At 40.3% G+C, this 23692-nt stretch overlaps 3 protein-coding genes across 11 annotated transcripts in view; 2 read left to right on the forward strand and 1 right to left on the reverse strand.

Annotated features, from left to right (window-relative positions):
• Positions 1–5415, reverse strand: part of dnm2a (dynamin 2a) — a 28566-nt gene extending 23151 nt beyond the window's left edge. For all 8 annotated transcript variants that reach the window (XM_055005354.1, XM_055005353.1, XM_055005351.1 and 5 more), the window contains exon 1: positions 4947–5415. In XM_055005354.1, the coding sequence (XP_054861329.1) occupies positions 4947–5107 (161 nt within the window). In that variant the 5' untranslated portion in view covers positions 5108–5415. The remainder of the gene's footprint in view (positions 1–4946) is intronic.
• Positions 5416–5594: 179 nt separating this feature from the next.
• qtrt1 (queuine tRNA-ribosyltransferase 1) lies at positions 5595–9362 on the forward strand. Its single transcript, XM_023277973.3, has 9 exons — positions 5595–5909; positions 6039–6107; positions 6249–6387; positions 6498–6692; positions 7401–7539; positions 7646–7721; positions 7819–7928; positions 8228–8312; positions 9121–9362. The coding sequence occupies exons 1-9, from the start codon at positions 5622–5624 to the stop codon at positions 9271–9273; spliced, it is 1254 nt and encodes a 417-aa protein (XP_023133741.1). The 5' UTR covers positions 5595–5621; the 3' UTR covers positions 9274–9362.
• Positions 9363–11399: 2037 nt separating this feature from the next.
• LOC111573671 (potassium channel subfamily T member 2) overlaps positions 11400–23692 on the forward strand; it is a 41749-nt gene continuing 29456 nt past the window's right edge. The window contains exon 1 of one of the 2 annotated variants that reach the window (XM_035951751.2): positions 11400–12010. In XM_035951751.2, coding sequence (XP_035807644.1) covers positions 11922–12010 — 89 coding nt within the window. In that variant the 5' untranslated portion in view covers positions 11400–11921. The remainder of the gene's footprint in view (positions 12011–23692) is intronic. The other variant, XM_023277947.3, reaches the window with a different exon arrangement.

Here is a 23692-nt window from a genome sequence, read left to right on the forward strand (position 1 = left end):
CGGCCAACGTTGCTTAGTCAGCCTTCAGATGAGGCTCCTCCACCCAGTCATCTGCACTCCCCTACCAATTCTGAATGTCTCTCTGCTGCTCTGCAAATATACTACATCTGGTGGTAATCACCAGCCCCAGCCCTAGAATAATTCTAGCAGAGCTGAGCATGTCACTAACCCACATTCTCCTTTTTACCATTATTGCCAGACCTACAGGCCTGAGGGTACTGTGACGGTGCTCAGCCTGCCTGCTGACTTCAGACTGGAAGCAATGTGTCAGCCACAGGACAAAAGAAAAGAGGGTAGCTGCCATACTACATACTGCTTGCTATTCCTATATTGTAGTCCTGTGGTCAAACAGTGGTGAACATTCTGGATGTTCCCCACTGCAAAAATCCACAGGTCAGCATAAATTCACAGGTCTGTGGTTCAGCACTGGTGCTGTGTCATGCACATAATGTGGAGCATACAGGCATTTGTCCACATGGCCGACAGTATAGAAAGCCCTGGATGAGGTTTGTGAGCAAGACAGGGAGTGAGGTAGAGATAAAGAACAAAACCACTTTAAGCTGTGGGGTTGGATAGGCTGAACACATATTAAGATGCTGCTCAGACACCACAAAAAGGATAACTTCGTCAAAAAAAAAGCTAATGTACTGATGTTAGAGGACTCACTGGCTTTTCGGTACCCAAACACCACTTAATTGGCTCAACAAGTGGCTACTGGTGAAGGATACACAGCAACATAATAAAGTGGAAATAATATGTGGTTGAAAATAAATACAAACAAGTTGTTAGATCAAATCGCTCTTTTGAGAGGATGTAAAGCAAGGACAGAATCGAACCAGTCAATCCTCATAGACAGGATTGGATAAACAGCAGTGGCATATTGAAAAGAAGTAAGAGGCCAGGACTCCATTATTGATGCGCTGTAAATGATAGACGAGGCTGAGCAGATTGTGTATCATTTCATGCATTATGTATGGCCAAGCAACGAGCATCAGTCTGTGAGCCTCCCTCTTCCTAACACAAGAGAAAGCAAAATCGAGAGAGAGTAGAGCAGGGAGAGAACGAGAAAGCCAACTCCCTTCCCCCTGCCTGCTTGTACAGCCTCTGCCTCTTACAAACAGGCAGAGCAACTCTGAGCAGCCATAGCCCACAGCCGATCCTCCTTTTCCTACAGTCCATAGAGGCTGGCAGACTTCACTTTCAAACATGGAAACTGGTGTGTGAATTCTGAGGTCATAGTAGGCTTTCATGGTAGGGCACAGTGCACAAAAAATGTTTGTGGTCTGTTTAGATTTATTCCGTGAGCCTGTAGTGGCAAAGAACATATAATTATGGCTACCCGCATTCCCGCACCACAGTCTGTTACTGTGGGTACCAAGAGGTTTTGCAAGGCAGCAGAGCCTCTTCAAGCACTACCAAAATCCAACTTAGCGGAAAATCCCCTCCATCACTGTCACTCAGCTGTCTGTACTTTGTCCTCAAAGCGATGTCTACTGTGCTACACACAACTATCCAGACCGGTGACATTTCTGTTCAAATTCAGAACGTAAAGGCAGCATGTATACTGAACAAATATTTTTATTTGCAAACATGGACATATTGTGGTAAACGTGGAATTGGAGTAAGGCTGATACTTTGAATTCTTTATCAAGGGTAGCCTTAGACTTTGAAAACTCCTGGTTTCTCAGTAGTCTATTTGCCATTGATCTGATAACAACCTCCACCCAGGCCAGCTTGCAGAGCTTGATATGATATCTTTACTCCCAACTGGGACAATGAAGCACATAGCACAAGCAAAGGTGGAGGCAAGGGTGTGTCTGTGAAGTATGATCTAATAATACATGCTATAGCCTATGGGCACTTGAGTAAAAAAGAAAAAAAATGAAAAGTTATCGTAAATTAAGTTTTTTTATTATTCAGCAGTTCTTAGTTCAGTAGTTATTACCTCTACAGCTAATGAATTGGTTCTTTTCTTCTTAACCTTTGAGATCTTTGCTGTGTAATTTTCAGCATCTGATGACTCAGGAAAAATATAATGTTCTATGTTGCTAGTTATTATATGATAACGGTTCTACTGAATTTACTTCTGTCTGGCAGAAATGCTGGAGTGAAGCAATAAGCACAATGTAAGGACCATGGCAGTGATATGCCTGAAAGGGGAAAGAAATTATTGCTATTAGTTACACCTGCATCTGTCATTAGAAAGATTTATTAGGTATCAAATGATTGGGATAAACGCATATACAGCAGATTCTAGTGTGTTCATTCAAAATTTATGATGTCAGGAAAAGCGGGGGTCCTTAATTAATAAACAAAATTAAGTTGCTGTGGTGGATATCTAAACAAGGAAACAACCCCACCAACAGACTGAAACATTCACAAATATGTGATGATGTTGAGTCACAGTGATTTAATTAACTTCTGTGCTGGTCTCTTGTAACAAATTTGTAGGAAACAGAGGTCCAAATCACATCAACAAGATGGGTCACACAGAACAGTGAGCAATCTCCATACCACGTCACCTGCCTGGGATGAAAACCACGACTGTGACATCTGAGAGACAGTAACTATACAGCAAATATGATCTACTCCTACTTTTCTTTTCTCCACCAAAGTCAAGAAATGTACAGCAGAAACTGAGCAACATCAGACATGCGTAATGTGATGGCTGGTTTAACCTAGTGAAGCAGCAAATTTGGTCACTTGGTACCAATATCAGATCATGACGTCATGCATGAAGCTCAAGTGGGAGACAGGGAAGGAGGAGATTTTATGCTCTGTGTCTGAATCATCAGTCTATCGTCAGAGACGTGACTTCCCAGCATTATGTGACTCTGTTTCTATTGTTGCTGCTTTTGCAGAAAGTAAAAGAGGGATTATTTTCATCCCTGGGGACACAGGGATGAAGACAGCCTTTCACACACATAACATGCACCTCACCAAAGAAGAAGATTTCAGCCACTGGGAAAATTATACAGCACACATTACTGAGCGCAACAGCAGCTCAGTGTTCAGTGTTCATAGCTAAAGCCAGTTGTCACCACAGACAATTTGCGAATGAAATATCCTACAGCACTCAGACATAGTTTTGCATAACAGCTGATTGAAAAACACGGTAAAAGGTTTAGGTATTGGCCACTCCTGAGCTCAAACAAGCCCTTGGATCAACAATGAGTCATGAGTGCACCTGTTGCTATAGTGATGTGCAGCTCCTCCCAAGTGCTTCCAGGTTGAAGTAGGACTTGAACTTATAGGCAGGAGTTTGACTTTGACTGCTCTACATTTTGGGCCCTCAACATCCACTGCACATCAGCAACAGACATACAGAGTAGCTGCTGTACTTTATATCATAAACTCCCAAGTGCACTACTCACACATTTCATGAAAATATGATCGTGCTCAAGAGTCTGTGAATAATAATGCTTGAGTAACTTCTCAGTAAATGGACGTGTGTGTGTTAGTACAGTCAACAGGCAGAAAGAGGAAGGCTGGCATATGCAGTGAAATCGAGGTCACCATGAAATGCCTCATGTTAATTGCAGCTGATATATGTGTCTCACCACACAAACTCCCACTGAAATGAATTCATGTGCACTGAGTGGTAGTCTAATCTGCAAGCGTGTTCTTGCCTGAGCGTTGTTAAGACTTGCTCTTGCCAGTGTGTGTATAACCAAAGATGTGTGTGCATGCCATCTTAATAGCCAATGTGCTTCCTCTATTCCACCGGCTGGCCTGAGTGCATTTGTGACGGCTGTATGGGTTGGGTTAGACACTGTGTGTGTCTCAATGGGGTGGAAACCTGCTAAACAAGCTGCTTTAGAGCAAGCTTGTTTTGTTTCTTTATCTGCTGGGTGATCTCATTCGCTGCTGATGTGGGAAAGGATAACAGGATCAGCCTGTCGAGGAGCTACATAGCTTAAACCTCACACCTCAAACAATGAGGAGACGTCGGGCCTATTTCCCCAATTTCTAAACGTTGTCCAAAAACAGAAACAAAAGAGGAAGATGGCAAGGGAAGTTGTGTCTGATACAGATGTGAGCTTGCCGAGAAAATGTCAATATTTTGATGAGAGTAAGCAAAGCACTGCACAAAATACCCAAGAGAGAATTTCTGCTGCAAAACTACAAGTCCCTAATGAGAGGCTCTTTCTGCCTACACTGCTTCAACCTGTCAGACTTTCCAATTACATATTTGCAGTCCCACATCTACAACAGTACACACGCTAATCAAACAACAAACTCTTATGTGATTCAATAAGATTCTATTAAACAGCTGTAGCAATTACTGGTGAATGCTAATCCTGTAGGACTGTCTGTGTGTGGCCTGGGATTATAAATAGAATCAATTGAAACTCTTCTTATTCAGAAGTAAAGCCAAACAAATGGACTTCAACAGAAAATTTTCTGTGCTATGACTTATTAAAAATAAAGTGCCACAGTGAGCATTTGACAGAAACAAACCTTTAATTTGTAAAACCTCTTCATTTGTCACGTCCAAAACATGAGGTTGTAAAGAGATATTCATTGACAAAATATATTTACTGACAGTTTTAAAGACATAAATACTGTGCAGTGAATGCCAATGATGAGATGAAAAACTCCAGGCAATAGGGTAAAACAGCTTCACTTAAACCTTCTTAAATATTGCTTTTCCTCATTCATAATAAACTCCTTGACTGTCCTATTGGATTGTCACGTGAAGATCGTATCTAAGTCTACTTGTTGAACCTGCAGCTACTTTACACTATAAAAGCTGGTTTACGACAAGTGCGTAACATAATATTGACGTTACGTACTAACAAGGGAACAAACGTTAGCTTATCTTTATGGTGAATACCAATTCATAATGAATAAAGAATCAAACGCACAGTTTGAGAATGCATGTAAAACTGTTTATACGAGATAAATGCAACACTTTACTAACTCAAATGGCCATTATCACTTACCTGCCAACAAAATTTTCTAAGACCGAGCTTTTTCCGGCGCTCTGTCCACCGACCACAGCGATCTGAGGGAGGTCTAAATTGCAACTCTGGCCAATGGAACTGAAAGCGTCTTGAAGCTTGTTGATCAGGGGAATCAGGTCTTCCATGCCCCGGTTCCCCATGGCTTCGTTAGCTCGGAGAGCCCCTTCACCACAACGCAGACCAGAGGCTGGCGCTAGCCGCGCTAACTAGTTCAGTAACGTTAGCTTAGCAGCAAGGTGCTCTCGGGTTACTCTGAAGTGTTGCGTTCCGCCGTTTCAAACAGCTCAAGCTTTCACCCTCCCTTTGAATACTTGAGTGGTCACCGGTGATGCACTTCACACTAATTTCATTTCGTGTTCTTTTGAGAACATTAACTAAATACTCAGTCAGTCGAAATGGACGGAAAACTCGCAAAACAAAACTTCCTTTACACCATCCGGTCAGAGGAGACGACATCCGATCAAACCCGGTGAATGTAGACCCACCTCTAGTCTACAAAGCCAGGCCGTTTATTGGTTAAATTTACTGTCGCTCCATTATGGCCTGATTTGATTGGCTATTTAAAAGGCGTGTTCCTCAAAAGAAATAGCTCGGTTCTAATTGGTTGACTCGATTGTCATTCGCAAGCCCTCCATATCACATGGTCACTGAAACATGGCTGCCACCATAGAGTGTGGGGGTGCTACAAATACTTCAGAAAATAACATGTCCGTAAAGAAGGCTCTGTCTGTAGCTTCTCCTCTCACTCTGCGGATTGTTGCTGAATGCCCGGTGACCAAAGCGAGAGTCTGTGATCTCATTCTGCCACACTGCACCGTTAACACCCCGGTTTTCATGCCTGTCGGTACTCAAGGGACCCTAAAGGGAATAACTGTGGATCAGCTGGAGGATCTGGGATGTCAGATTTGTCTTGGGAACACGTATCACCTTGGAATGAGGCCGGTAGGTAATGCTACAATAACAGTTGTTCCGTTATCTTTTGTAATTCATCAGACTTTAGCAATGGCTGCACGAATTCATGAAAACTTTTTTTGTAAAGGTGTTTTTCTGTTTCAACTCTGATGCCTACAGGGACCGGATTTGATCGAGAAAGCCAATGATTTGCACGGGTTCATGAACTGGAAGAGAAATCTTTTAACTGTGAGTGCAGCTTTGCTTTCTTGAATCAAACATAGATGATGAAATAGTTCAAAGCAGGGGTTTTTATAATTCAGTTAAATGCAACAGATGGCTGATGAGCTGCATCTGAAACCTTTGTGTTTCTTTTTTAAATGCTTACAGGACAGTGGAGGGTTTCAGATGGTGTCTCTTGTTGAACTCTCCGAGGTCACTGAGGAGGGTGTCAAGTTCAAGTCACCCTATGATGGCAAAGAGATCCTACTAAGTCCTGAGAAGTCCATCAGCATACAGAACAGCCTGGGTCAGCAAAGAGCAAAATAGTTGAATCAGTGTTAAACAGCAAATATTGTAACCTCCTCTTCTCGGTGGCTGACAGACAGCATCTCTCTGCTTCACTGTGTTCCTCCCTAGGGTCAGACATCATGATGCAGTTGGATGACGTGGTCAGCAGTACTGTGACGGGACCGCGGGTGGAGGAGGCCATGCACAGATCCGTTCGATGGCTGGACCGCTGCATAGCCGCCAATAAGAATCCACACAAGCAGAACCTTTTTGCCATCATCCAAGGAGGACTGAATTCAAAGCTGCGCAAGGCCTGTCTAGATGGTAAAAACTCCTGCTTTGTGGTGAACCTTTGTCCAGTTTTGGTGATTCTGTCTCTGAATACTGGTATTTACAAGCATGCTGAATAATTGGGTTGTATTTGAAGAGGGCCTAAAACTCCAAAATCCAGTTATTTCACTAATTTGGAAAGCAGTCCCATTAAGTAACACACTTATACGTCATATTTCTCGAGTCAGTGGCAGGCAACTTGGTCAAAATGTCGGGATGTGATGAGAACATCTTGTATTTACTGTTAGATTTACTGGCAGCATATAGCATTAAACAAAGACACTCGAAGGTCACACACACACTTTAACACCAGATCTAGTTGTAAATACTTTGACTGAAAAACACAAAATATGGGGTCAAACTTGCACTTTTGCCAAGTTAAGTAACCATTATTTAAACATTCCAAGTCACAGAGGTTGACCCAAAGTGCTTTCTAGTTGAGATATAAAAGTTCTAAATTGATCTGACAATTTCAAATCTTAAGGTTAATGCACTACAATAGTATATATTATTTCAATGTAAACATTAAGGTTATAAATATTTAGGTTATATAATAGAAATTTCCCTCCATTTTTAAATATTAAGGTTGAGACCCTACAGTACTGTATGCTATACACATTTACATCATATAGACACAATATAGAGAGAGATTATAGAGGCAACATAATAGTGACTTTAGATATTGTTTTTTCTGTCTTGTAGAAATGACCAAACGTGATGTTCCTGGTTTTGCCATTGGAGGCTTAAGCGGAGGAGAGGAGAAGGATGACTTCTGGCGAATGGTCACGCTGAGCACCGACCACCTGCCACGAGAAAAACCTCGTTACCTCATGGGTGTTGGGTATGCTTGCTAGTATGCACTAAAATTCATCGTGCGAATAGTGCTGTTTATCGGCTATAGGGCTGTTAACTGACATAGCAATTTATGTGGTCCCTGCATGCTGTAGGTATGCCGTGGATTTGGTGGTGTGTGTCGCTCTTGGATGTGATATGTTTGACTGTGTCTTCCCCACCCGCACTGCGGTAAGCTCTCTTTACCTCACAGCACTGAGAAATCACTTTCAAATTGTCATTTAGGAGTTATAATCCATGTTCTCCTTTCCTTTTTCTTCTCCTTTAGAGGTTTGGCTCTGCTTTAGTGCCTTGGGGATCTCTCCAGGTGAAACAGAAGCAATATGCCAAAGACTTCCAGCCCATAGACCCAGACTGTCAGTGTCCCACCTGCAAAAGGTAAGTCGATAGCATTTCATTAAGGCACCAGATTTGTCTTCATCGTGATAGAAATGAAACCTTTAAAGTGGTTTTTAGTACCCAAGATGACCTCATTTCGACTATGATTATAATTTATTTATTTTCAGGTGAGAACATCTCCATAATAAAATGTCCAAGTAGGCTTACAGACTACCTTATATTGCTACTTTGATTTTACTTGGCTCAGAGTGTGAAATGAAGATGCTTGAAATGTGTTAATACAACATTTTCACAGTGATCCACTTTGGTTTAATTAATATTCCCTTTTTCTATTTCAGACATAGTCGGGCTTACCTGCACGCTCTGTTTAAGAGTGACACTGCTGCCATGCATCATGTCACCATCCACAACATTTCCTACCAGGTCGGTATTAAGAAAATCATTTATGTGCTTGACTTGACTTAACTTGACTGATAAATTACTACAGTACACTACCAGTATGCTATAGTACTTTCTTTAATGTGCTTCAAAAGAGCTGAATTATCCAAAAGGCACTTTCTGCATATATTAAATACGATTCATTAGTTCATTAGTTTCCTATATCTGCCATCCTGACTCTGGGACATATCAACTCTAGCCAGATATCAACATAATTGGCTTCATGATGTGTTTGAAAGTCTAATTGCTCTCACAGAAATATGACAGAAAATGTTCAGCTTTCCAAATGCATGTGGGATGATCATATCAGCGCCTCTGTACTCTCTGTGCCTCAGTAGCACAAACTTTCTATGGTGCTCTGACATTATCAAAACAACAAAAAGTCCCATCTTGTGACAGATGTGTCCCAAAATATAATAATCATGTTAGAAGACCATAACAGATACTGTCTTGTTATGCAACCTATTAATTTGGTGATTATTTTTTCTCAAAGTTTTTGCCCATTTTTCCTTTTAAGCCACAGTGGCTCAGCAATGTCCATGATTGGCATCTATCACTTTGATCTAAACTTTAATGTCTGATCAAGTACTAAATGGATTGCTGCAAAGCATTAATAAATTACTGTAACATGCTGCTGTGACAGAAGGACTGCGTCAGAAAAAGCATGCTGAGGGCATGCTGGCCTGTAGCTGACCTTATATACTCTGAAGGTGAACAGAAGAAGATGATCCTACTGGAGATCAATAGTAATTCCATTATTTTTCCTCAATTCATCAAACATTTCTTCTTGCAGCTCACCCTGATGCGCTCTGTGAGACAGAGCATTATGGAAGGCCGATTTCCTGAGTTTATTCAATCGTTCATGAAGCGAATGTTTCCCTCCCGTGACCAGTATCCCAGCTGGACTGTGGATGCTTTGGCTTCTGTCAACATCACTCTTCAATAGAACCTGGAAGGCAACGGTTTTTCTCTAAATGGAGATAAATGTCAGTGACTGTATGATTTTATACCTTTTTAAATAACCTTTTTTATGGATGATTTTGTGCCGTGTCTTTGTTTATACTTGTGCATATATTATGCATTTCTGGTTCTGTTGGAGATGAGGAGAATGGCTTTTGATCTGTAGGGATAAAGCCTGATTGCCTGTTGCTTTCCCAGTCTCTGCAAATTGTCCTCAGAGTACACATTATGATAATGTGAGACTGAATGGGGTTTAAATTAGGTTGGAAACACATGAACTATATCTGATATGCTCAGACATTTTTTGTTGTTACCATGGCTACACAGCTAGGCCCACCCACTTGAAATGTTTTTTTTTCTTGTCAACCGCTTTAATGTTTTCATGGTTACTTGTAATACAGAGATATATAATTTTTTTTTGTGAACAGGCACAATATTTGTCAATTTTTATCTATTCTGGTGTTTTAAACCGTGCCCTTTCTGACTAGTAGTTGTCAGCTGACTGTTTTAAAGAGGTAAATGAATCCAGCTCATTACAGATTGTGTGTTTGCGTTTTCATGACCACCAGAGGGCGAAATAGATACAACAACAGCAAAGAAAAACTGTAAAACTGAATTAGATGTTGTATAAGTTTCCTAAAAGAGTTTAAAGCAGTTTGTGAGTCTTAAAGTAAAATTAACATACAAATCTAATTAGATTAGGCGTCTGAGCAGTACTGCACCTAAGTGTAGCCAACAAGAGTCGGTCACATAACTGCAGAGATTTAATGTTTTCTTAAATAATTTATTAAAAGCTTTATAGAAGTACAAGCCACAGTAAACAGGCTGTTGCTATTTCGCTTGTCAAAAGAAGTTGTGGTTGTGATCACAACAGCTGACACATGCTGACAGTATTTAAGTTTTCTTTCCTTCTATCTACCCTTAAGCTGTATTGGCGCTAACATATATATGGCACGTTTAGCACAGAGGTATCTGGAGAAACTGGAGGGTGAAATGTTGCTGTGGCACCAGTGTCCATGGCAAACACTAAACCACCAAGATGCATTTACACAGTGCAGCAGTTCGGTTATGTACATGAGGGGTAGAGAGACAGACAAGTTTGAGAAAAGGCCATGGAGAGATCGAGAAAGATCGTGAGCAGATATCCAGGAGAAATCAAAGCACTGGTACAATCCAAACTCTTTCTTAATAGTATCAATTATTCTTAAGATCTCTTGCTTTTTTTAAAAAATCAATTCAAAAGGCAATAATCCTTTTCGATCCTCTGAGTAAAGGTTTTGTTTTGAGCTTACAAAAGTGCTGGTTTATCAAAGCTCGGCTGTGGCCAATTAATATTAATCAATGGAAGTTAATTTGAATAACACCTGTTGTCTATGGCTTTGAGTCAACAGTCCTCCTAAGCAGGACATTTGAATTTCATTACCCCCTCTGTTCCTACCAGAGGCTCTACAAGACTAATGTGACATAGGCTGTGGCAGGGGAATTAATATACAGCACACAAGTGCACTTATGCATTAGAAACAGTGGGCTTGTTGCACAAGGGAAGGAGTTTACAAGTGCTTATACCCTCCATTACACGTGGTTATTAATTAGTTCAGTAAGGACTAAGTGTAATATTCATAGGTAGGACTGCTGCAGATTCCATATACAGCCTTTTGTAATTCTGAATTGTAGTGGCACAGATTCAGAGGAACTTAATTATATAGTGTGTGTTTTTTTTCCTGTCTCCTCTGCTTCGATTGGTTCTTCTGATTGTATTTGGCATATGGAATCATAATGAGAGAGCAACAGCACTTAGAGCTCAGCTGCAAGCCGTGCAGAGTCGTGTTAAGTGTCTGAAAATGAATATGCACGACGTCAAAACGTTGCACTAAATAAACTGGATGTGTTCTCATATGTTTCAGCAAGGCAGTGCCCAACGTGGCAAATGTGCCTCCTTAAGCTCACTGTTAAAGATATTACCCCGTGACGTTTGAGATAAAACCCAGATAAAATCGAAAACAACAACTAAAGCTCACCATGGAGAAATAATAAAAAGCGACATCCGCGCAGGTCTCCTCACATTTCAGGGGAGGTGTGTATGTGTGACAGTTTTATCGTCCTTCAGGACTGCATAGAACATTCTGCTCATAACGCAGTGCAAATGGTGACGGAGAACTCTTATTATTTATTGTTATGGTATTGTTTTAGTCTGTTTTCATTGTTTTGTTTTTCCTTCTATGAAAAGTGGTCGCACTGTTCCCCAACGCTCCATTTGCAGTAAGTGCGTCCGTGTGGAGTACAGACTGAGAGGATGCTGGTGTTAAAAGAGACAAACAGCCCTCCAGCTGTCACCGTAAAAGTGGAGCCTCCCCTATACGCACAGACCGCTGAACATCCTCGACCTGTTGCCTCGGTGTGAAGAAAAGTAGAGCTTCATTGTGACGGCTGCAAAACCAGAGAGAAGTTCTTTTTCCGGCACAGCAGGGAGGTCGAAGACGGTGCCATGGGGTGTATCAGTGTGCTCGTTATTAATTTACGTTGTGAATAGCAGAAGGAAGAGGAGCGGAGTTGGTTTTGGAGGGGACGACCTCCTCGGTGTGGAGGTGCGGTTTGCGGTGGTATTTGTCTCTGGGTTTTTTGAGGAGGAGGACCATGGTCGAACTGGAGAAGGAGGTGCTGCCGCTGCCCCCTCGGTACCGGTTCCGAGACCTGTTGCTCGGGGACTGGCAGACCGACGACAGGTAAGAACGCAGGTACTTGTAGCGTTTTACGCACGGCGCACAGAATCCCTTGCGCATCAGTGCGCCATGAGAGCGTCTTATCACCCGGTGTAAAATTTATTTATTTTTTTTTTTAAAGTACCCATTGCGTTGCCTTTGCATTCTCTCTCTGATTGTCATGATTCAGGTGCTTGAGTGTGTTGGAGCATTTTTCTCTCCGCTGTGCAGTTCTGTTGTAATGGATGCTGCAACAGGTTCGCTTCTCTGTGTGCGCAGAGGCGACTGTTGCTAACACACAAATATGTCATTAAACAGGCAGATAAAAATACTCACAAGAAACTAAATATCAAGGAACATTTATTACACGGATTTTCTTTTCGTGCAAGAGGCGCATCAGTGCAAATATGCACACTTGAAACATTAAAATTCCTTTGGTCGAGTCCAGCAGGATGGAAAAGAAGAATAAGCAAAGATGGGGATATTTACAGTATTTCCTATTTATGTTGTTCCATAGATTTGTAGTGAGTCGTCAGCCACCTGGACGAGAAATTGCAAGTGGGTGCTCTCAGTAACTGGCGATTAACCTTTGCTTAAACTGTTTGCAGGGCTGTAGATTTGACGTGCTATATGAAAGGCATTGCTTAATTTGGCTATTTCATTATACTGTCTCATGGAAAACCTTAACCTCCATTTCATGCCTGGTGTCTCTTGTTGCTATGTGGAAATGAGGCCCAAAACACTTGCATTTGGACTTGAGTGGGTGTTTCAAATCAGATAATTGGGGAAACTTGTAATTGGAAGCATGGGAGAGATAGCCAATCCAAGTCCAACGACTGCCAGCATTTATTCCAGAGACTCTTCTATTAAATTGTTCATGGCATGTTATAGGGGCCTAAACTGTCAATTATGCTTATAAGAATACTGAACAATATTAAAGAGTACCAATAATTGTCCAGTTTCTGTATCCTTGACCTCTGAGAGGGCTTTACTCCACGCAGTCAAGCCCTAAACAGGCCTTCTCACCCTGGACATGTTCTTTTGGTCTTCTGTAATTTGTTGGCTATTGCCCCAGGACTAATGTTCCAGTGCAGTGTGACCTCAGTCACCCGATTACAGAGGTTTTGCTGCTTTTTTTTTCTTGGAAGTCCATGAGACACGAAAGGACCTTTTATAGTCCAGGTACATCAGCCTCAGTAAGAGTCAAGAGAAAGCAAAACAGCTGATGACAATGGAGTGGATGATGTGACCAAATGAATACTGTAAAAATCTAAATAGATGTATCGTGGGAATAGGATTGTGAATAATTTGGTTGGCTTGGAGGCTGCTGAGACAGTTTGAAAATACTGCGTGTATGTTGTTGCCACAGATATGCTGCAATACCTTGTAAACACATGATGTGTGTTATTGTTCTTGGGATATCTTTACATCAATCACTGTAAAGGCTCTGAGAGATATAGAGATTCTCATTAATGCTGTGTGTTCTCATTTATCAGAGCTGTAACGTGCAGCACACACATTCTACTTTTTTAAACAGAAGATATATATATGAATAATGAGCACCTATTAAGTAGAAAATGTGCTCCTTTGTAGTGATGATGTGTGTGTTTGTTTGGCGCTCTTTACAGCTCTGTGTGTCTGAGCATCCGAATACACAAATGCTTTCATATACGAATGTTCAGAGAAGAAAGAGCGGTCAGGCAGAGGGTCAAGATGCTGATCTCAGTGCCTACGGAGTATTACCAGCTATGAAATAGACTGATTAGAAGGAACGCACGAGCTGTGATTGATTATGACAGAGGGCTTAATTACAGATGAATAACAGAGCGTTTGTCTGCCACTGTCCATAAATCTAAGAGTAGCTTTACTCATTCCGATTATCCCCAAAGAATCAGACATTCCCACTGGGCTCAGGAGCACGCTGTGACCACATCCGAGCTCAAACATACTTTCGCACATCAGAATCTCGACATGTGTATGCATAAGTTATCTCCTTGACACATATGGCTTCACTCTGCTCTGGAAGAAACATACCCTATAATCTCTCTTCTGTCACATTCTGTGGGCCTTTGCTCTGTCCTCCTCTCCTCTCTGCTTGCATCCCCCTGGTTGCATTTGTGTGTGTTCACACATCAGCCTAATTTAACATCCTCCCTCCCTCTGGCCCTCTTCTCTACGTCTTATTTCTGACTGAAGTGCCTCCAATACCAGGCTTCCTCCTCTTTCAAGACCTCTCCTGTTACTCAGTGGAATACATTTTACTGTAACCACTGAAAAGCACTTAAGTGAAGACATTTCCAGTGTAGATATTTAATGATGGGTACTGATTTAATAATTTATTTCACACACAGGGATTGCCTATCTTCGTGATTGTACAATTGCTGGCACCTGTGGTGAGTGGCTTCTTTTTCCACTGCTGTCAATACTTTTTGAAGTTTATATTTGGCTAAAACATTCAAAACTGCAAGCGGATTAGATTTTGTTTTTCACAGCTAAGCATTGGCTAATTTTTGACAAACTGGAACCAACAGAAACTAAAATTGGCTCAGTTTTCGCTGTTCTAACTAAAAGAAGAATTCTTTCCTAGACTGGACTTGAATATTAGTCTGCTATTGGTCTGATTACAGCAGCCAAATATAAGTTTTTTTACTTCCAATAAACTCATACAACGTTATTCAAGATTGTGCCTGGTAACTGATCGATGAGTAAATATGTGTCCTTCTGTTACAGAAATATGTCAAAGACAGAGAAGTAGGAACATTTTCATGCCACTTTTCTCATTACTCCGGCACCATTTATATTTTTTGGCAGTGAGTCAGAGGCCTCTGTTTTGAGAAAATGCCAAATGACTAAACAATTAAATACGGATCTTTTGCAGGTTTGTAAGGATTTTGCCAGTCAAAGAAGCTGTCTGGTTGCCTAAAAATTAACTTGATAATGAGTCCTGAATTTTTTTACAGAAAGTAGTTTCTCACCTGCACTCTCCTATTCTATTTTCCCATCGTCAATGGATTTTGTCGAGAAATGAACTCCTTTTACATGTTTTGGGAATTGTTAAAAAAATGTATTTTCTGGTATAATTCACAACAGTTACTGTGTTCTAGCATTGCAGAGCAGTTTACCAGTCTTCCCAGAGCTGATAGCACGGTCATAACAGGCTATAAACACACACACGACTCCCATTACAGCTCTGCTTGAATGACTAATTTGTTAAAGTGAATTGAAATACAACAGAGTCTCCACAGCTCCACAACAGACAGCCTCAGTAGGAGCATTCGTCTGAGTCCAGGATTACCATACAAATGACAGCCCTTTGTCCTTAAAACAATCTCTTGGCTGTCGCCTCCACATCTTCTTTCGCTCAATCTCTGTCTCAGTATATTCTCTGCCATCCTTTCTCCCCATGCTCCCATTCCCTTTTTCTTCCTCTTAATTCTTGCTGTCAAGTCTTAATCTAGTGAGGCCAATGTAGAGCATGATCTATCAATATTGTCAATATTTATGCCAGTTAGTTTTACTATGCTTTGACTTGGCAATGAGGTGGATGCCAGAGTTCTCTATGAGCCTTTCAGGGCTTATGCAAGTGTCAGTCACATCCTTAATACAAACAGCTTAGAAGGCAGATAACTATCTCCGTCCACAGTTGTGGATCCACAGAAGTATTACGCATCATGTTCACTTCTGCTGGAATAAAGGAGGTTCTTAGCAGTACAGATTGCTTGTATGATGAGCAGAGTCATTCTGAAAAGGTGATTTTTTTAAATCAGATTTGGATCTGGATGAGATGCAAAGGGGTAAAGAGGGAGCAGGCACACCTCGTAACCTCATTCATGAGTCCTGAGCGTGTCCTGCACACAATATTGCCGGAAAACATCTGGAGTTAAGTCAATTTAAAAAGCAGTGGCTCATGAAAATTAATGGGGGGATCTGTGTAGTTAATGTGAAGCTTCCGGCCTAAAGTGTGCTAGGCTAATAAAACCAAAGAGCATCAGATAAATGTCTCTTTTTAGTAATTAAAAAGTCTACTAAAAATGGCCTAATTAATACTGGCAAAGAGGAAATGTTGCTAGTTGTGCTGAAAACTGAGGGCACTGAACAATTTTTGTGTGTGTGTGTGTGTGTGTACTGTATATACAGTAAAGGATATTAGATATTTATGAGCTGCACCTTTTTTCATTTAATTTCATAATGAGCAATAGCCCAAGGCTACAGAGAGAACAGGGCCAGTGCCGGTTGTGTCTCTGGTGGTCATTCAGACTCATGGTTCTTTTATTTGCAGAGGCCTTTTTGCAGCCGCTGGGCCTTAATAAGCCAGCTATTGAATTCCCACACCAACCTTTCTGTTCTAGATGAGCACTGTCAACACTTAAGAGCCTTCCTGTGGATACTAACACAGCCATGAGGCTAACTAGCATGTGCCTGACCACTTTTGGGCTCTTGTGGTGTTCAGTATTGCAGAAAGGCGCTGTGGCATCAGAGTGGGGGCAGGCAGCCGCTGTGCCATACCATTATAAGGGATCAAAACACAGTTGTCCACTGATTGCAGCTCCCCTATTCCCAAACTGTGTTAGCGTAACACACCACAGGAGTTGCCTTTCAAATCCAAGAGTCCCCAGAGACAACAAGGACAGACAACTGAGATGATTCCTCTCAAGTTACACTAGTTTTGCACTGCAAGTCATCCTCAAAGTGATTATTTAGAGATGACAGTGAAAAAGATTCATATCTCATGTCCATGTACGGTAATCAAATGTAAAATGTCTGCACATATCAGAAACTAATGTAATCTTAAGGGATGTGGAGATAGGGTGTCATTGGGTGACTTTTAATGGGTTTGTGCACCAATTTAAGCCATATTTAGTTTCATGATAGGAGTGGTGTTTTTTATTTGTGTGTGAATTCAGCAGATAAAAGATAACTTCCACTGAAGCAACTGTTGTTCTGTTCTTTCTTGTGATACGCAAAGAGCATTAATGTGTCCGCAGATCCTTCTGTAAGCAACGAGCAGTGAATGATCATCTCAGGAATAGGGTGAGGCAAAGCTGGTTACATCAGGGAGCAGGGGTGGCTGGAGCACTTCCTCTGATGATGTATGGAAAGTTTTAATTCACTGGAACCCAGAGGTTGTTCAGGAAATGGTCCTGAGAAAATGCTACAGAACATGCGTATTCACTGTCAACATACTGTGGATTATTGTGAATGATGGCACCTTTTTTCCGGCAGTGGTGTGCCCTGGAGTCTGTGCAAATTTGTAACTATAATTTGATCATGACATACACTACCATTCAAAAGTTTGGGGTCACTTAAATGTCCTTATTTTTGAAAGAAAAGTATTGTTTTCCATTGAAGATAACATTAAACGAATCTGAAGTCCAGTCTAGACATTGTTAATGTGGTAAATGACTATTCTAGCTGGAAACAGCTGATTTTTAATGGAATATCAACATAGGTGTACAGAGGAACATTTCCAGCGTCACTCCTGTGTTCTAATGCTACATTGCATTAGCTAATTGTGTTAAAGGCTAATTGATGATTAGAAAACCCTTGTGCAATTATGAATAAAATGAATAAAAGTGTGAGTTTTCATGGAAAACATGGGTGGGTGACCCCAAACTTTTGAATAGTAGTGTATGTTGGTTTTTCCCTTAGTTATGCACAGATAAAGAAACGAGGTGAAAGAAGACTCTTTAAAGACACGATTAGGCAATTATGAAAGTACTTGCCTGTTTCACTGGACCATTAAAATTAGTTCTGTGGCAGCATGGAGTGGAATTGAAAAGTAAAATTGGTATTCATCTCTCATCTGACTCTTCAATCAGCATGAACCCTTGCATTATAAGCCTTTAAAGAAAAACTGTGCCTTTTAGCTTAAGAAATTGATTTTTCCTTGGCTGGGACATGTACACGCGTTCTCATTTCTTTTTTCGTCTTTATTTTTTCCCACCTGCCTTAAACCTTGTCTAATGCATGTGTTGTGTATCTGGGTCAGGGACAAGCTGTCCTGTCAGCCATTGGTTGGATGAGACAGAGTACACTTTGCCTTTCTTAAGATGTTAGAGCAGCCCTGTGGTGATGTGCAATTTATTTGCCTCTTGCCATCCCAGTGAATTTCTCCTGTCATCATTTATAATCTGTCTATATTATCTTGACGTGTCTTTATCTTTTGTAATTTTGACCCAAAGAATGCCCTGTTCACCCGTTCATCTTTAACAACAGAGTTGAGCAATTTACTTCAAACTGTTTTATAATCATCAGTATTTCTCCACTGAATGGTTCTCCAGAAGCCCCGTGTTTCTATCAATCAATAGGAACATCTTTCTTCAAAATACTGCCTGTGTACTGATGTCAGCCTCCTTTCTAAAATTTAAAGAACTTTCATTTATCCTGTACAGAGCCTGTAATGTTGAGTAATTTTCCATTTAAAAAAATTAATAAAAGAAAATGTGAGAATTGAATTCCGTTTATTTAAACAATAAATTTTATTTTTGTCTGATCAGTTTATAAATCGTGTTTTAGAACTATTTTTAATATTCGATCTATAACATTTAGAATAGAAAAACTGGAAAATTAGGATATCTTAGCTCTTTTATACTCTCATTTTTTGTATTCATGCCCTGGGTTACTTGAGAAAAAAGGGTCTGACTGGCCAGTGGGGCAACACAACTAATGCCTCTGCCACAACTGCTTTCAAAGACATACACAGACATACATCATATAGCATGACCACATGCCTTGCCAGATGTCATATATTAGGGAACAACCTAAATACATATTTTCTGTGTCAGTAATCCCTTTTTGACCATTATCACAGTCTGAAGAATATTTTTGCCTGCAATGGTTCTGTACCTGTGTACAAATCTGAAGTGCTTGGCTATTACCAATAAGTTCGAATTTATACATTGCACAACATTCTTTTTAACCCACCTAAATGACCAAATCAGCAGCCAGGGCACTGTGCTCAAGTGGTTTCCCTTCTACATAGCTGACAGTTCCTGTTCTGCTAAAAGTGGGAATTGTTCCTCCTTGTCTGCCCCAACCACCTGTGGAGTACCTCAAGGTTCTGTCGTAGGGCCTATTTTATTTCCTTGTATGTGCTCCCCTTAGACTTCATTTTCCACAAAAATATAGTATAGTTCCACTGTTATGCTGATGGCACACAAGTATACCTGCATTTGAATCCAGATGGCTCCACAGCAGTCACATCCATCCTAAGCTGCAACATGTGGCATGCTGGATGGCCAAAGACTATCTTTAGCTGAATGGCAATATGACAGAAGTTATTTTTGCTCCCCCTTGACACCACAGTGATCAGCCACTTAGGGTCAATCTTCATAACAATGCAGGGATCTTGGTGTCATTTTTGACTCAGCACTGAAGCAGAATAACTGTGGTAAAAGCAAGCTTTTTTTAGCTGAGGAACATTGTTTGTCTGACTCTCATGAAGACTGTGATCACTGCATTCATTTCCTCAAGGTTAGATTACTGTAACTCTCCGTACCTGGGTGTCTGCCTGTTCTCACTGTCTTGTCTGCAGCTACTGCAAGACTCCTAACTGGTGCCTAAAAAAATTTAAGCATTACTCCTGTACTAGCATCTCCACACTGGCTAGTTATTGCATAAATATAAATAAGCTTACATATAAATAAACTTGATTTGATTTGATTTTCTGAGCAACAATATTACCCTTTTTACTTCATTTATTGGCTGTGCTTACTACTTAGTCTTCATCTTACAATTTGCCGTCTAATGAACAGATCAGTTTCATTCAGTAAAACTCTACAGAATCAAATTGTCTTTTATTGCTCATCTTAATTTAAAAAATCTCGGATTAGCAGGAAAGTTTCGTAATTCTGACAGGACAGCAACACTACAAAGCTTGATGATCTTATAGAGCACAAAACATCAGTGCACTTTAGGCCACCAAAAGTATACAAAGTAGTTAAAACGAGCACAGACCGAAGCAGCACAACATACAACATATCAATGCACGAGGATAATAATACAAACATGTAAAATATAAAAGTATAATAGGAAAGTGCTTACATGGACAACGTTTCTACATTCTTTCACCTTTTTAAAATTGAATTATATGTTGATGCTAACTAAGTAAGCTCTTGAATGCAGACGTTTTACTTGGAATGGAGTGTTTTCAGTGCCATTGTAAAATGAAAGTGTTTTTAATTATCCATGTTACAATAAATATATTTATTAAAAAGACTAGCTGCTTTTGGAATAGGTTAATGTCTGCAAGGATGAATGGAAGTGCAAAGAAGTGAGACAAGGGTCATAACTTCACTCTATGCCAGAATAAAGGCTGTATCTCTGCCTAACAGCGTAGTGTCATCTGATGCAATCTATTTAACATAAGAACTCATCAAAAAAGTCCTACAGGTCTTGTGACAATCGCATTCAATAACTGCCTTATGAAAGGAGTCTAATAAAGGGGCCAAGGACCGATCATCTTGGCATCTATGGGTAGTATAATGATGTCTGTACCATCACAGCACACTGTCACTGTACAACATTCTCAAACACGGCGAGACAAGCTTGAGGAGGGAAAAACCTTAACTGAAACATGTTTTGAAAGACTGTTTTATTGCTGAGTGTTTGTTGTGGAGGGGTGCTGAGAGAAGGTCTTGAGTTCAGATAAGAGAATCTGCAGGGAATAGTTGCAGTTTACACCATTTTTGTTTATAATATCTCAATATACCAATAAAACAATTGAACTGAATGCAAATCTCAATTCTAAAAAAGAGGCTAGCCACAACTTGCTTCACTAGCCAATATGTGACTTGTACCATGTACAGCTATGAGCCACATGCCTACAGTAGAGGAAAAAAAATGGTATAACTCACCAATCTTATTTGTCTAAGTGGCTATGACGATCAGGATCGGGAAGCAAATATTGAACAAATTTCTTGACCGATAATCAGCAGCGATATCAATCAACAATCAGTTAATCAATATAAACAATTGAAGTACAGCAAATTCTTTTCCATATGCTGAAAGAATTATATTTAATCATGGTGATATGAAATTTTCCACATAGCTATCTTGGCTATACCAGTCATTTCACCTTAGGAATGCTGTCCTTGTAGACACTGGTTCATCTTGTATATGCTAACTTTGGTCAAAACACATTAACTGTCACAGAAGCCTCTGTCATGGTGGTCTGTTGCTAGTTAAACCCCACAGTCATCTCTGCTTGCCAACAGAGAGCTGCCCTAGTCCCAAGCGACCACCTCCTTAGGTTGCTACAGTAATAAACAGTGCAGGACTTCACCTGTTGGAAGAACCAGGCTCTACAGCTAATCTCCATTATCAGTACATTTTTTAGCAAGCATATCTTTTGTCCTTGGCCGTATCGGTGCATATATTTTTAATTGTTTATATTATTCATTACCATTCATCAATTAATGTTTAATCATTAACATCTCTTATCGGTAGACTGGTGGTAATCACCGAAAGAAGGCATGACAGTAGCATTCATTATAAATGTTAACATCAGCTTAGCAGTTTGATTTAAATTTACCATACCTTACTAATTTGTATCTCTACTTTTTGCCATCATGACAGGAGGCAGTTCATCCGGAATGAACTCAAAAACTTTGCTCAAACCTGATAACCCTGATAGCCAGCATAATTTGTCAGTGTTTCACTGCATCATCTCTTTTCCTCTAAGTTGACAAATACATTTAATCTGTACTTCATTTTATGACCAATGAAAAACACATCGTTTAGAAAGACTATATTAAAAATGCATACCTCAAAGTAGAAGCTCAGTGCAACATAAGTGACTACACCTGTGGTCACTGGCACACAGAAAACCTGTGATCATTGAAACAAAATTGAAAGACTGGCCAGAGGAACTGGAAAAACTGAGGCTTTACAGGAAGATCAGTGACTAAGTAAAAATCAGTCAAAACACAGTTGTAGCAGTAATCAGGAAGTACAGAATGAGCTGTACCACCACTAATCAGAGCCACTGTGGCTGTCTTCATAAAATGCCATACAGACAGTGCACTACTTGCACAATCTGCCTCTGAGAAATCAGCTGGCAAGTAAGTCCCTCATATCTGGTACAGTGCTTATCACTGGAAATGAGAGTTTCTGTAATAGCTTGGACAATTTGAAAGACATTACATAACCTGAACCTATGTAAACAGAAATTTTTTAAAAAGTAATTAGATTGCTTTTTGGCACTAAACTGCAAGATTAAACTTAATGGATTAATATTAAGAGTATATTCTCTGCAAAAGGTGTAGATGGTATCATGAATGGCTGTGGATGGCTGCGGAGACTCTCAGTTTGCAGAAGCTCAGTAGAAAAAATGACAAATAAATTTCCTTTTTTTTTCTTGCTTTTCAATAATTAAACAGAACAAGCTTTGCTATCATTGATGGAATTTTTCTCCTGATTACCTTATTGTCTTCTTCTTGTTTTTTTTCTACTTTACTGGTATGCTGACTATTTCTGAGTTTAGTGTGGAGGTTGTGATGAGTGAACACTGCTGCTGTGCATACAGAGATTTGGGCTTCTTTGGTCTCTTCCACTGTGTCATTAGATGGCTAGTGCTGTGTCATTATGGAGAACAGACATGGGTGGAAGCAGCAGGAGAACGAGGTTTAGCTCTCTCTCTCATTCTCTCAAAGATCCTCCTCCACATGTCCCCTTCTGTCTGTCTGTCCATCTGCCTGTGTCTCTTTATCTGCATTTATCCGTCCTCTATTTTTGTCCTTTCTCTCTCTCCCTTTGACACTTCTACATGCATATTTGAATTCTCTCCAGGCTCAGGTCTGAAATGCTTCATCATGCCCCTTTCTTCATATTGTCTTGTTTCCTGCTGTAAAACCTGCTAGTTCTGCTTTATTGAAGCCTGTGTGATAATCCTGTAAAAAAATGGCTCTAAATAATCCATTTCATAATGTTTTGACTGAGTAGCGGAGAAGAGAGTGAAGGACCTTTCCAGGGGTTTTTCCATAATGGTGGATCTTACGTGATGCACTGAAACAGTTGTTTCTAATTCACTGACATATGTTATTTTCTGCACATCAGTGGCCCAAAGCAGTTTTTCTGAACAGCTATCTAATCATTTATTTTGCTCTATGGAGGGCCTTGGGTTGCTGATATGAGGCTGTTGCCCAGAGGTGCCATCGTGATGTGCTTGTGTGTCTTTTGTTTTGAAATAACGCTCTTTATGAGTTTTTAATGTTTTTTTTTTTGTCACCATCCTCCCCTTAGATTAAAGATCCCGACTCTCAATCTATTCTACAGCTCAAATCGTTATTGAGCTATATTTCCACTTTACTTTTCATCCTCTGTTGAACACTCAAGTGGAACAGCTCCTGCTTAGAGAAACAGAAACAGATCGAGGACAAAATGACCTCTGAAATGATCCTCCTGTCCTGAGAAGTTATCGCGGCTTTTTCTCACAGTTTGAAGAGACTTTTAGGACTTTGGTGAATGAGGAAATGTACGGTTGGCTGCATTTAAGAACATGTGTCACCTAGAGTGTCTTAAGACATTAAGAAACTGGTGATTCAGCACAGGATGGAAAAATACTTTCACGGTCAGATGTTGAGATCAGCGCTTCATGGATGGATTGGAATGGAAAGCATATATTGAAACAGTCACTATTTTTGTTTTGTTTTTTAATGAAGATGATGACCTGCCGCTGTGGAGCTTTTCCGAAGGAGAACAACACGT

The sequence above is a fragment of the Amphiprion ocellaris genome, chromosome 19 (assembly GCF_022539595.1).
Source record: "Amphiprion ocellaris isolate individual 3 ecotype Okinawa chromosome 19, ASM2253959v1, whole genome shotgun sequence".
NCBI lineage: Eukaryota > Metazoa > Chordata > Actinopteri > Pomacentridae > Amphiprion > Amphiprion ocellaris.

Coding starts and splice junctions, on each gene's coding strand:
- qtrt1 (XM_023277973.3), top strand. CDS start 5,622: ATGGCTGCCACCATAGAGTGTGGGGGTGCTACAAATACTTCAGAAAAT. Junction 7,540..7,645: donor CGTTACCTCATGGGTGTTGG/GTATGCTTGCTA, acceptor TGCATGCTGTAG/GTATGCCGTGGATTTGGTGG. Junction 8,313..9,120: donor TCCACAACATTTCCTACCAG/GTCGGTATTAAG, acceptor TTCTTCTTGCAG/CTCACCCTGATGCGCTCTGT.